The 12799-nt window shown below is 47.6% G+C and overlaps 1 protein-coding gene across 2 annotated transcripts; it reads left to right on the top strand.

Moving 5' to 3' along the window:
- The first annotated feature begins 2817 nt into the window (after positions 1-2817).
- Bmp2 (bone morphogenetic protein 2) lies at positions 2818-12284 on the top strand. 2 transcript variants are annotated; one of them, XM_048455411.3, is made up of 3 exons: positions 2818-3903; positions 5001-5350; positions 10592-12284. In XM_048455411.3, exons 2-3 carry the CDS (start codon positions 5008-5010, stop codon positions 11431-11433), a joined length of 1185 nt encoding a protein of 394 aa, XP_048311368.1. In that variant the 5' UTR covers positions 2818-3903; positions 5001-5007; the 3' UTR covers positions 11434-12284. The 2 variants fall into 2 exon arrangements, with proteins under 2 accessions (XP_048311368.1, XP_087767304.1); XM_087911178.1 differs by having other exon boundaries at positions 2821-3903; positions 5053-5350.
- Positions 12285-12799: the final 515 nt, after the last annotated feature.

The following is a 12799-nucleotide window of genomic DNA, read 5'->3' as shown; positions in this document are numbered from 1 at the left end:
AACAAATGATACACAGGCTAAGAGGTTTCTCAGGGGAGTTGCCACGGGTTCCAATGGAATGACAATTACAAGGTAGATGGATCATGTCACACCTGCTGTGACCTTTACAATACATGAGGATCATTATTTTAATGTTAATTTGCATAATGGTCGGCCCTAGCAGGAACAATGTTGAGTGCTAATAGCTGCAGGATGCAATAAAATTAAACATTATCTGGGCTGAACTGCTAAAGGAAAAGTTGCCAGAGTATGACTCTTTAAGTACTTAATTTCATCCCAGGTCATGTCCACACACAATCAAATGAGGATTTCCGGTATCTCTTGAAAAACTGGCAAGAACTGACTAGAATAGAATAGCAGCAGCCTCTTTTATGTAGAATCCTTGCCAGTAGTCTGTGTTTTGGTACAACTTGTCTGTCCCTTCTGAAGAATTTGGAACTGTAATTCTCACCAGATTGTGCCCCCAACACTTCCTGTCTCCTCTGACTCCTTTACACATTTGCTGACAGGTACACTAAATATGATAAACTTGAGTTAGTCCCACTTTCTGAAATGACAGGGTCTGAGAGAAATGTTGTGAATAGCAAGATCAAGCCAGGTCAGGAGTACTGAATATTCTCAGAAAAAAGTGGATACTGTCCCCTTGGAGTATTAAGTAACCTCACATCCTTAGCTGTGGATGGAAGGTGGCCATCAGTAAAATGCTAAAAAAAAGCAATAAATATCTGTATATGTTTCTTCTCTACTATTTCTTCCTCAGGGAAAACGGACTGAACGCTATCATCCACTTTGGAGTCCAAATCCTTCAGAGAAGAATTTCTTCAAACTGCATTCACTGCTTCCTCCCAAGTGTGGGCACTCATTTCTACCACAAGAGGGCAGCCAGCTCTAAAAAACAAAGTCCTGCTCTTCAGAGAAATTGGGCCAAACTTGAGGAAAGTGTCGGGGAAAGGCTTTAGGCAGCAAGTCAGGGGTTGCATGCCCTACCAAAGAAGAAAACCCACCCGGCCCCACCAAGGTGGAGTAACTGTCCGGAAGCATCCGTTTTCTCTCAGGTCTTGATTTCTACGGGGATCAGAAACAGCCAACCCCCCACTTGTGGAATTCTGAAGGCCCAAAGCTGCAAGGCATTGTTGATGTCATCAGCAGCGGTTTCATTTTCATCTCGACTTGGGGTGGGTCCAACAGCTGTCAGCTTTCTCTTCCTCACTGAAGGCAACATTCTGATTCAAATCTCACATAGGTCTGGGGTTTTGGTTTGCTTCTCCCGCCTCCCTGATGACAGAAGCAATTGTTAACTTCTCAATTAAACTTGGTAGGGAAGGAAACGGTCGCAGAAGAGACCGGGCACTCTTGACTGAGGTGTCTGAGTAGTGTGTTTTATTGCTCACTTGTTTGGTGTCTCATGATTCAGAGTGACAACTTTTATAACACCTTTTAAAAAGCAATACAGTAGCAGACTCCCGAATCTTTGCCTTCCTTTAATTTTCTTAGTGGACAGTCTTCCTTCAAAATACCTTATTTGACCTTTACAGTTCTAGAAGCAGCCAGGGCCTCATTTCCCTCTGTGGGTTGCTAATCCGATTTAGGTGAGTGGAACCCTGAGTTATTTCAGCTCCCCAAATGAAAAGCTAATACACATGGATAATAGATTACTAACGCCCCTGCTTCTGGTTTTTCTCTGTCTCAGCTTCACAAACTTGAAAGATGTGGTTCAAAAGCCGATGTTACCAATCCGGTCTTCTACAGAAATATTCTGCCCTTGGCTTTGGGGGTCATGTGGGCAACCAGGTGGCGGGAAGCATGGAGACTTCTGGGAGAAGTGGGAAGAGTTCCAAAAGAACCCCGGCTCAGCAGCTTTGGGGAGATTCCAGCCGAGGAAGGAAAGTGGCTTGGCCACAGCCAGAGCCTTGCTTCTGGAGATCTGGTGGAATGGGGCCAGGCAGAAAATTCTAAGTTCTCAAACCGGAATTGTTTTCTTGCCTGCCTCTGTGGGTAGAGGTGCGAGTCGAGATAAATGTCGCGAGTAGTGAAGTGATTGCTTCCATAGAAAGAATCGACTGCCATTGTCACCTCACATGGAGACACACACATACAAACTACCCAGGAGCCATCCATTTTACATGCGTGTATCTGGGTACAGAAACCTGTGCTTTCATTTGTATTATTTTACATAAATGGATACATATAAAATATATGCATCTTTGTATATTAGATGCATTTTTGAGTATAGATAAATGCACTCACGTGGGTGTGAATATATATGCATGCACATATATGTATATATATACACATATACAATAATGCACTCAATGTGTAACTGTTACTTCTTGACATTGTCTTCTCATCACTCAAAACATAGGAGTGTTTGCCCGAATCTCTGCCGAGATGTCTTATAACTTGTTCTTTTCTGCTTTTCTATGCTCTATTACCTAAAAATGTCAAACTCAAGTTGAATAACGGCCCAGTGGTGAAACCAGAGGCGACCAGACCCTGGGTCTGCCCTGGACTTGGGCTGTTGTGGGCGCAGGTCCAGGTTCCCGAGGGTCGGCTTCACTCTCGTCTGGGACCCGACCCTCAGCGGCCGCGCGCTCGCCCCGCCCCGCCCCACCGCGGCCGCCCCGCTGGGCGCGCCGTCCACACCCCTGCGCGCCGCTCCCGCCCGCTCGGGGATCCCCAGCGCGCTGCGCCTCCAAGGGGGAGCCGGCAGGCGGCGTCCCCTTTAAAAGCCGCGAGCGCCGCGCCACGGCGCCTCCGCCGTCGCCGCCGGAGTCCTCGCCCCGCCGTACTGAGCCCGGCTCGCGCTGCGCCCGCCGCTGCGCTTCCCACAGCCTGCCCGGGATAGGCAGCCCGGGACGTTGCCTCCCCAGTCGCCGCCGGTCACCGGAAGCCTTCGGGGCGAGCGACGCGCGGGTCACCCGTGGCTTCGAGACACCGGCACGCCTCGGGTTGGAGCTCCTGACTGTGCGCGCCTGGCGCTGTGGCCTCGGCTGCCCGGGAGAAGCCGGAGCCGCGGATCGACGCGAAGAGCCGGGAGTCGGCAGCCCCGCCGCGCCCGGAATGCGGGGCCACTCCAACCAAACTCCGAGCGTCCGGGGCGCGTGAGCCGAGGAGTGAGCGGACCCCAGACTGCCACAAAAGACATTTGGCCCGAGGGCTCCGACCGCGAGGTCACCCGGTTTGGCTGCCCGGGACGCGGTTGAACTGGCTTGGAGAATGCGCCCCAGGACGCCGGGGCACCGCAGTCGTGCGGGCTCCGCTGGCGAGCGCTGATGGGGGTGCGCCAGAGTCAGGCTGAGGGATGCGGAGTGGTGGCCCGTCCGCCGCCCAGATCTTCGCTGCGCCCTTCCCCGGACCCGGCGACTCCCAGGATGGCTGCCCCGAGTCATGGGTCGCGGCCGAGCTAGCGCGGAGCGTCCGACCCTCGCCCGGCGAGTCCCGGAGCCCGCCCCGCGCCCTACCAGAGCTGATCTCTGAGGACGACGACAGCGGCAGCCTTGCCTCTGCCTTCCCTTCCCTTCCCGTCCCTGCCCCGCACTCCTCCCCCTGCTTGAGGCTGTGTGTCAGCACTTGGCTGGAGACTTCTTGAACTTGCCGGGAGAGCGACTTGGGCTCCCCACTTCGCGCCGGTGTCCTCGCCGGGCGGATTCAGTCTTGCTGCCTCCAATCCCGTCACCTCTCTGCTCCTCGGCCGACCTGGTCCACCCCAAGACACCGTTCCCCACGGGGAGAAGGACGAAGCGGCTGACACCGAGAGAAGGAGGACAAGGCGAAGAAAGAGAAGAAAGACAACAGAAACCCCGTCGCTGCTCCAGGTCCCTCGGACAGAGCTTTTTCCATGTGGAGACTCTCTCAATGGACGTGCCCTCGAGTGCTTCTTAGACGGACTGCGGTCTCCTAAAGGTAGAGGACACGGGCTGGGGCCGGGACCCGGGGCTGACGGGTGACACCGCGTTCCCGCCATGCGGCGCTGAGCGTCACGGAGGACCGGTCGAGTGGACGTAAACAGACCCTCTCCTGGTGCACGTGCAGCGAAGTCCGCCCTAGAGGGGCCAGGCATCGCAAACCCCAGACCCCTCTGCCTTGCCCACCTGGCCTGCGCTCTTTCGCCGGCCCGTCCTTCTCCCCAATTTTCGGTCTATAATTAGGTCTGTTAGAGACTTAATGGCTTTACAAAAAAAAAAAAAAAGTTACAGAAACTCAGTGGATTTCACCCGTTAGTTGCGGTAGAGATACCTTGGCTGTCCTTAAATTATGCCTGAGACCTGGAGTCTGTCTTAAGAGCTAGGTCCATTTCGGAAGGAAGGTACTTAAAGTTGGGCTCCGCTGTGTGTTTACTGCAAGGATGTGATGTGTCACAGTTTACACGTGCATTCATAGAAACTACCATTTACATAATTGCAGTAAAGAGCATGGCTTCCTTGACTTAACAGGGGTCTAGGGAAGGGGACAGAGTGGCCAGTAGGTCAACCCTGAGCTGGGGTCACAACTTGAAAGTGGAGTCAGAAGTTGTAATCTTGAATTTAGCGCTTGCCGAATCTCCAGGTTAGATATATTTGCCTACCAGGAAGTTCTATAAGGCACTTCTAAGGAAGTCACATGTGCATTTGTGTCTGTTTATGTGCAAACGAGCGCTGCACGGTATAGTTTGGTAAGAGATGCAGTGTGTCAGACCAACCGGTGGCTTCCCTGCTTCCTGACACCACCTTCCTAGCTGGTTGTCATATGAAAAGGTGAATGGTGGTCATTGACTTTTATTGGGAGTGAAGAGCAAGCCCTAAGTGAGAAGCCCAATGTAGGCAGGGAATGGTATGAGAGGTGGGAAAGCACAGGGACTTGTGGTCCTCCATCCTCTTGATCATCCGGGTTGTAGCCCTGAGCCTGACATGCCAGGAGGGCATCCTGGAGAAGGCCAGCGAGCCCTATGGGAGCCGGGGCCGCGGGGGCGGGCGAAGGACTGGGCGGGGAACGTGGGTGACTCACGTCGGCCCTGTCCGCAGGTCGACCATGGTGGCCGGGACCCGCTGTCTTCTAGTGTTGCTGCTTCCCCAGGTCCTCCTGGGCGGCGCGGCCGGCCTCATTCCGGAGCTGGGCCGCAAGAAGTTCGCCGCGGCATCCGGCCGCCCCTTGTCCCGGCCTTCGGACGACGTTCTCAGTGAGTTTGAGTTGAGGCTGCTCAGCATGTTCGGCCTAAAGCAGAGACCCACCCCCAGCAAGGACGCCGTGGTGCCCCCCTACATGCTGGACTTGTACCGCCGGCATTCGGGCCAGCCAGGAGCGCCCGCCCCGGACCACCGGCTGGAGAAGGCAACCAGCCGCGCCAACACCGTGCGCAGCTTCCACCACGAAGGTGAGCGGGTGGCGGGCGGCGGGGCGGAGACAGCGGGCGGGGACTCGGCGGGTAGCCCGGGCCTCCGCTAGTACAGCGGACGGCCCCTCTGCTTCTGTCCCGTCCCCTCTGTGGCCCCGAGCCAGGGATTCCCCACTGGTGAGTCCGCACCCTTTCCTGGCAGGGAGCCAGAAGACGACTCCTCCTCCAAGAACTGGAGGGAAAACGAGTGATGGGGAAGAGGGTAAAAGGCTGGCTAGTCCCTAGTCAGCTAAACGTGCCTGAACTGCACAGGAGAAGGCGGAGGGTTGGCTTCCTTAAAATCTGTTCGAAAGCTCTGTGTCTTGTGTTCACTCTGGAGTTTCGGGCTAGACAGAACCAAGGGCCGAAAGTTCAAGGATAATATTAACAGACTAAAGCCCAGAGCCCCAAAGCATTCAAATTTACTGTTGATCTGAGCCTAGTTTGAAAGATTTTGAATACCTATCTAATCCCCGTGGGAGATCAATTCCACAATCAATCTTATTGTTTCTACAATGACCTTCCCGTCTCGTGTTTAAATCTTAGTCACCAACTGGAGACAGGGCAAGCCTTCAGATAAAGGCTGTTTCTGCTACTGACTGCTACCTTCCTGTGCAAGGCAGTGGCTTGTTTTTTTTTTTCTTTTGATATGAATGTGGCTTCCCAAGGTAGGGCATTTCTGTTCACTTCATCAGAAAGACGTTTAGTGGGTTGGAAATGTCTTAGAGGTCCTATTGAAGTCCCTTGCACCAAAGTTCTTAGTTCAGTTAGTTAAACATCACGCCCCAGCTCAATTCTGGTGTGTGTGTGTGTGTGTGTGTGTGTGTGTGTGTGTGTGTCTGTGTGTGTCTGTGTGTGTCACTTTAAATGTTCTTTTGGCTTCATGTATTCTATATAGAATATCAGTTCCTTCAAGTTCTAGAAGAATGCAGTTGTCTGTCAGTGAGCAGCAATTTCTAGAACAGTAGGCAGCTATAAGAGAAGTTTCCCTTTTAAGATTCTGCTTTGCCTTGCTGAGAGGATAAATTTCAAGCAAAAGAACATCTATGCCCCAAAATAGTAATGCCCCCCCCTCCATAATACATGTCTTAAACTTTGAGAAGTCTGCTTGATTATAGGAAAAAGTCCACAGGTAGGTCATGTAGCAAGAGGTGTATCTTCCCAGAGGCAGCTACTCAGGAAGGGCATTCTAAAATCCATCTCTTTCAAACAGATTTCTCAGTTTTGAAAGATAGTGGAACCCCATCCTGGTCTTCAGGGTCTGCCAGCGGAAAGCAGGGAGACTCAGGTGTGTTCACTCCATCCCCACCACCCTGAGGTGATTCCGGCCCAAGCTAATCTCTCCCAGTTGACAGTGATCAGAAAGCTTTTGTAGATAAGAGGGTGGGGGGGAGGACACAGCTGTTTCCCCTGATGCCTCTGGAGATTTAGCATGAAAACCTGTTTATTTGTGTATTTCATTTACTAGTCTTTTCTAGCATGAAAACTATTCTTTATTTGTAAAAAAAAAAAAAAACCAAGTATGTATTTTACCCTTGTTAAGTCCATTAAAACACAAAGCTGCAATTGAATGAAAGTTTCCTCAGTAAAATCTGCATCTTCTCAATCTTCCCTTGGAAGTGACTTGATAAACACAGGCAAGGTAATATCCCTCTGTGTTAGTTTAACTTGGTGTGCTTGAGTTGATAACAAAAATTTCTATCTTTAGAAGTGATTTTCATGTGTAAAGCTATATAGAAGTTATCGACTTGCTTAGGGTAACGTGCACTGGCCTATCTGGTGCAATTGGATGTCATTTTCACTGTAACATCTCTTTTCTATAATCATTAACGCACACAGGACATTTTGCAAGACTGTTCATTGTAGAGTAACTTTGCCTCGTGGTGGTGAAAGCATGGTCCAAAATTCCAGTATGAGTTTGGACACAGACACCAGGCATGCTCCTATCTGCCTCTAGCTGTCACGGTGTGATTACAGAGACCCTGTGGGGAAAACAGTTGCTCAGTTTGCAGATAGTCCTTGCCTCTCATTTGTCAGTGGTCCCTTTGGATTCCTCCTGACTCATCTCCAGGCTGCTTTTGTCCTTGTGCCCTTGGGGTATTTCACTCAGTCTTTATTTAGACTGGACCTCCAGAAGCCCAGTCCTCCTGAAGGTGCTGTGCTCAGGGGAGCAGAGACCATGTGGAGTTAGTGGCAACCACCAGAGTCTGCTTTCCTTTCCCCCCACTTCCTTTGTTATCTCAAAATTGAAACTTAATTCTGTGTATTTTAACTTTTTTTCTCCTCTTTGGTGTGTCATTTACTCTGTCCTGTAGAAAGTCATGTGTGGCCCAAAGTCCCTTGCATCTTGTTGCAGGAGTGAGATGCAGCTGCTGATCTGGAGCAGCCCCAGGCTTTGTTGTTGTTTGGATGGAGGAATGTGTTCTGTCCAAAGAGTGTTGCAAAATCCTCCAAGCTTAATGATAACTTTTGAACTAAAACTCACCCTACTTTAGGGGCAAACAAGTAGCCACTGAGAGTAAGTTCCAAACAATGTCTGTGTGTCCCGTTTGGCTGTGTCACATTTCTGTTCGTTTAGCTCTGGCTACATGTCCAAAGGGTAGCTGGGCAATGTGTTTTGATTCCCGGAACAAAGCCTCACTCGACAGATACCATGGTGTAAGGTACCAATTCCTAAGGATTTGGACTGTTGCTTAGGATTTGATTTCTCTCCTCACGCCTTCCGATGGCTAGAACTTGGGCATTGCTGCAGACTCAAGTTAGTTCTGTGACCTAAGAGAAGTCACATAAACTCTCTGAATTCCCAGCTCCTTCATTCACAAAATGGAGATAATCACGGTTCCCCTCTAATGAGCTTGTTGTAAGGTAATTCATAGACATGATCATAGTGTGGAATGTTAAATCTAGGCTTTGTTTCTAGAAAAGAAATGGAATGGCATTGCTATCCTATTTTCTCCCCCCCCCCCTTTTTTAAACATTTTTGCAGCCAATCATTTCTTCTATTTGATTAAGAACTAGGAGCCTGATACTCAGGTTGAAGCCAGGTAAAAATCTTGAAATCCCTTAGCAAGTTCAGCTGATTCAACAGGGGATGTTTACAGAGAATTAGCAGCCAGTTCAGCCTCCAGAAAGTGTGCATTACCCTCTGTATTTTCTGAGCCCCAGGCTCGCTATCATGATTTGTAGAGACCTTTTCCTATTATTTACTTTATTTAAAAGAGATTTTCAATTCCCCACTCTCAAGAAGAGGTTGCACCTTGTCCCTTGAAGGAAAAAAAAAGATGTTTGTGTCCTGACCCTACCTAAGCAGTAAGCCTCCTGTGTTGAGATTTTCTTTCAATTCTTGACTTCTGTGTATGGTTTCAGTGAACAGTAACAGTACACACCTTGTTATGAAGGCTGGGATGGGGTCTCCTAAGGATTAGGCTAATAGAAATGCTGCTGGGAGGTCGGAGATAGGTCTTTCTCTTGTCATTAGTTTTGGGTAGTGCATTGTTCTCTTTTGTGAAGGCCACTTACTCTGTCTTGCTGATACTTCTTACCTCCCAAGTGACAGGCCCCAGAAAATGGCTGTTTCTATGCTTCAGCTGGAAGAGGGCAATCTTGACTTGACTTCTTAGACAGATATTCTTCTCTGCTGCTTCAAGGACCTGTCTCCCATATTTGTCTTGGGGATTGCCCCTTTGCTTTGTCCTATGGTCATGTATGAGTCTACATGCGTGTGTGTACTTATGATTGTCACATTTGCCTTCTTTGTGAGTTGGGATTCAGGGATTTGGTTGCCACTGTGTTTCTCTGTTGACGAATGCAGCCCTTTGTGGAAGACCCTGGGGAACTGGTCTTTATCTTCTGTCTTTCAAGGAAGTAGTATGTACCTTGCTGTGCCAATGTCAGGAGAAGTCAGTATGATTTGGTGTGATTAGGGTTGGGGGGGGGAATGTCTCTACTGTTTTTTTTTTTCCCTTGAAGAAGTGCCTCAGACAGAACCATTAAGGGACCCAAGAAGAGCAATCAAAATGAGTTCTTATAAATACAGTCCTTCAGACTTTCTAGGAATGTCCCTGCCCTAAAGTACCATTAACTGATAGTGGAGTTCAGAACGGAAATGGGTCCCCAAAGGTATCATCAAGAACTTATTGGCAAGCAGGTGCAAGAGGACCATGAATGGTACCCGGCTGGCCTAGTGTTCTTCATGTCAAAGCAGAAGAGCTTTGGAAGACTCCCCTGTTTTAGTCCCTGATGGGCTGATGGTAGCCTGAATCCTTACTCACTGGCCAATACTTAGGCCTCTTCCATAAAAGGGGCTTTGCAAATCTGCTTCTTTGTCACTCTTCCTTTGTATGCGAGGAACATCTTTTATACTCTTGACACCCAAGTGTGGTCCATAACCTGCAGCATCTCTTCCCTGAGAGCTTGGTGGAAGTGCAGGCTTACAGGCCCCTTCCCAGAGCAGCTGTTATGCAGGCCAGAGTCTCAGACTGCTGTGTCGGCTCAGGGGTCGAATAAGGATGCGACAGGGATGAGAGAACAGGCAGTCGGGAGCCATTCCTCCTGAAATTCTCTATCGTTAATTACTACAGTGTCCCCGTGCCACCCATACCTTTGTCTCTGGAGTTCTGAGCAAAATGGTAGGGTGCGCTTTGTAAAATGTCATCATTGATGTTGAGTTCCGGAGTCTTTAATTAAGAGACTGAAATCTGTATATTGAGATTTGTAAATCATCTAAATTGCAGAGTGATGTTTTCAAATGCCGCTTAAGGGATTGACATGAAAGCTCGTTTTCTTAGTTAAGAAATGCAATCATTTCCTCAGCCCCTCAGTCATTAGCCCTCTACTAACTATAGTACTGACTTTTCCCCTTAAAGTCTGTGAATTCCAAAGAAGCGTTTCACTATTTCCTCCATTATTATAGCTACCTAGGAGCTATGTTCAAATATTGGATTAAAAGCATAGCAATTACAAACTAAATGTGATCATATAGAAAAAGGAAAATGAGACTCAACTCTATTTTCACTTTAGAGATGAGATAGTTTGATTTCCTTTAAAGGGTTGAGCATTAAACCCAGGGCCAAGGAAAGGAGACAGACAGTGTCCCTATAGCCCTGACATTTTTACTCTCTGGTTGCAAACTTTGATGCATTTTAACTCGAATTGTACATTGAGGTTTTAAACTCCTCATACGGAAGTAAATTACCATTGGCTTTCTTACTGAATGCTTTCCTTTTTCTTTGATCGAACTAGAAGCCGTAGAAGAACTCCCAGAAATGAGTGGGAAAACAGCCCGCCGCTTCTTCTTCAACCTAAGTTCTGTCCCCACGGAAGAGTTCATCACGTCTGCAGAACTCCAGATTTTTCGGGAACAGATGCAGGAAACTTTGGGAAACGATAGTTTCCAGCACCGAATTAATATTTATGAAATTATAAAGCCTGCAGCAACCAGCTTGAAATTCCCTGTGACCAGACTACTGGACACCAGACTAGTGAATCAGAACACAAGCCAGTGGGAGAGTTTTGATGTCACCCCGGCCGTGATGCGGTGGACTGCACAGGGACATGCCAACTATGGGTTTGTGGTGGAAGTGGCCCATCTGGAGGAGAAACCAGGTGTCTCTAAGAGACATGTGAGGATTAGCAGGTCTTTGCACCAAGATGAACATAGCTGGTCACAGATAAGGCCATTGCTAGTGACTTTTGGCCACGATGGAAAAGGACATCCACTCCACAGAAGGGAGAAGCGTCAAGCCAAGCACAAACAGAGGAAGCGCCTCAAGTCCAGCTGCAAGAGACACCCTTTGTACGTGGACTTCAGCGATGTGGGGTGGAACGACTGGATTGTGGCCCCTCCGGGTTATCATGCCTTTTACTGCCACGGGGAATGTCCCTTTCCCCTGGCGGATCACCTGAACTCCACTAACCATGCCATAGTACAGACGCTCGTGAACTCTGTGAATTCCAAGATCCCGAAGGCATGTTGTGTGCCTACGGAGCTCAGCGCAATCTCCATGTTGTACCTAGACGAGAATGAAAAGGTTGTGCTAAAAAACTATCAGGACATGGTTGTGGAGGGTTGTGGGTGTCGTTAGCACAGCACAAATAAATAAATAAATATATATATTTTAGAAAAAGAAAAAAACCCTACTCTCCCCCCCCCAAAACCAGCTGACACTTTAATATTTCCCAATGAAGACTTTATTTATGGAATGGAATGGAAAAAAAAACACAGCTATTTTGAAAATATATTTATATCTACGAAAAAGAAGTTGGGAAAGCAAATATTTTAATCAGAGAATTATTCCTTAAAGATTTAAAATGTATTTAGTTGTACATTTTATATGGGTTCAACTCCAGCACATGAAGTATAATGGTCAGAGTTATTTTGTATTTATTTACTATTATAACCACTTTTTAGGAAAAAGATAGTTAATTTGTATTTATATGTAATCAAAAGAAATATCGGGTTTGTATATAATTTTCCAAAAATTGTAGTTGTTTTTCAGTTGTGTGTATTTAAGATGCGAAGTCTACATGGAAGGTTACTGGGCAAAGTGCTTGCACATTTGCTTTTTGTTTTTTGCAGCACTACTGTTAAGTTCACAAGTTCAAGTCCAAAAAAAAAAATGGATAATCCACTCTGCTGACTTTCAAGATTATTATATTATTCAATTCTCAGGAATGTTGCCGAGTGGTTGTCCAATCCGTGAGAACTTTCATTCTTATTAGGGGGGATATTTGGATAAGAACCAGACATTACTGATCTGCTTGCAAAGCTCTCCTTGCAGAAAGAATAAAGCAGAACCAGTGGAAATCAATAGGAAAACTGTGACCATGTCAGGAAATGATAATGGCGTCTTGTTCTTTCCTAAACCTATGATCCCTTCCAGGGGGCTGATCTGGCCAAAGTACTAAATAAAATATAATATTTCTTCTTTATTAACATTGTGGTCATATATATGTACAATTGATTATCTTGTGGCCCTCACAAAGAAGTGAAAATCGATTTGTATTTTTGTGTTTACCATATCAGCAAGCTCTTTGTTCTCCAAAGCACCCAATTTTCTACATTTGCTCAACACTGAGCAACATGGAGCACCTTGTTTGCTGCCTACACCCTGTTCTCTCACCTGTCAGGTTACTTTTCTTTCCCGGGATGTGTATTTGGACACATTTCTCCAAATGTTAAACCTGTTTCCAATAATAAATATCAGAAACTCTGACATTTCATCCTTTAAAATCTAACTCATGAGAGCAGATAGTGCATTTTTAAGTGTTCCCAGGATCTCTCTCTCTCTGTGCATTTTCATTGCTGAAGTGACTGATTTAAAGGTGGCGGGAAGAGGGGGACTTAAACAGTTGGAAAACTCCAAACAAACCCTATTTGCACCAAAGGACTTACCCATGAGTTAGTTTTCAGGAGCGGGAAAGAAAGTGAGGGAAAGCCAAGGCTAGAAC

Source organism: Myodes glareolus, chromosome 10 (assembly GCF_982192425.1).
Source record: "Myodes glareolus chromosome 10, mMyoGla1.1, whole genome shotgun sequence".
In the NCBI taxonomy this organism is placed as follows: domain Eukaryota; kingdom Metazoa; phylum Chordata; class Mammalia; order Rodentia; family Cricetidae; genus Myodes; species Myodes glareolus.
Note: the sequence above shows the minus strand (reverse complement) of the source record. Positions and strands in the feature narration are given on the sequence as shown.

Excerpts from the sequence above, each read along its gene's own strand:
- Bmp2 (XM_048455411.3), top strand. The coding sequence starts at position 5,008 with ATGGTGGCCGGGACCCGCTGTCTTCTAGTGTTGCTGCTTCCCCAGGTC. Across the intron at positions 5,351-10,591 it reads GCGCAGCTTCCACCACGAAG|AAGCCGTAGAAGAACTCCCA; the intron begins GTGAGCGGGTGG and ends TGATCGAACTAG.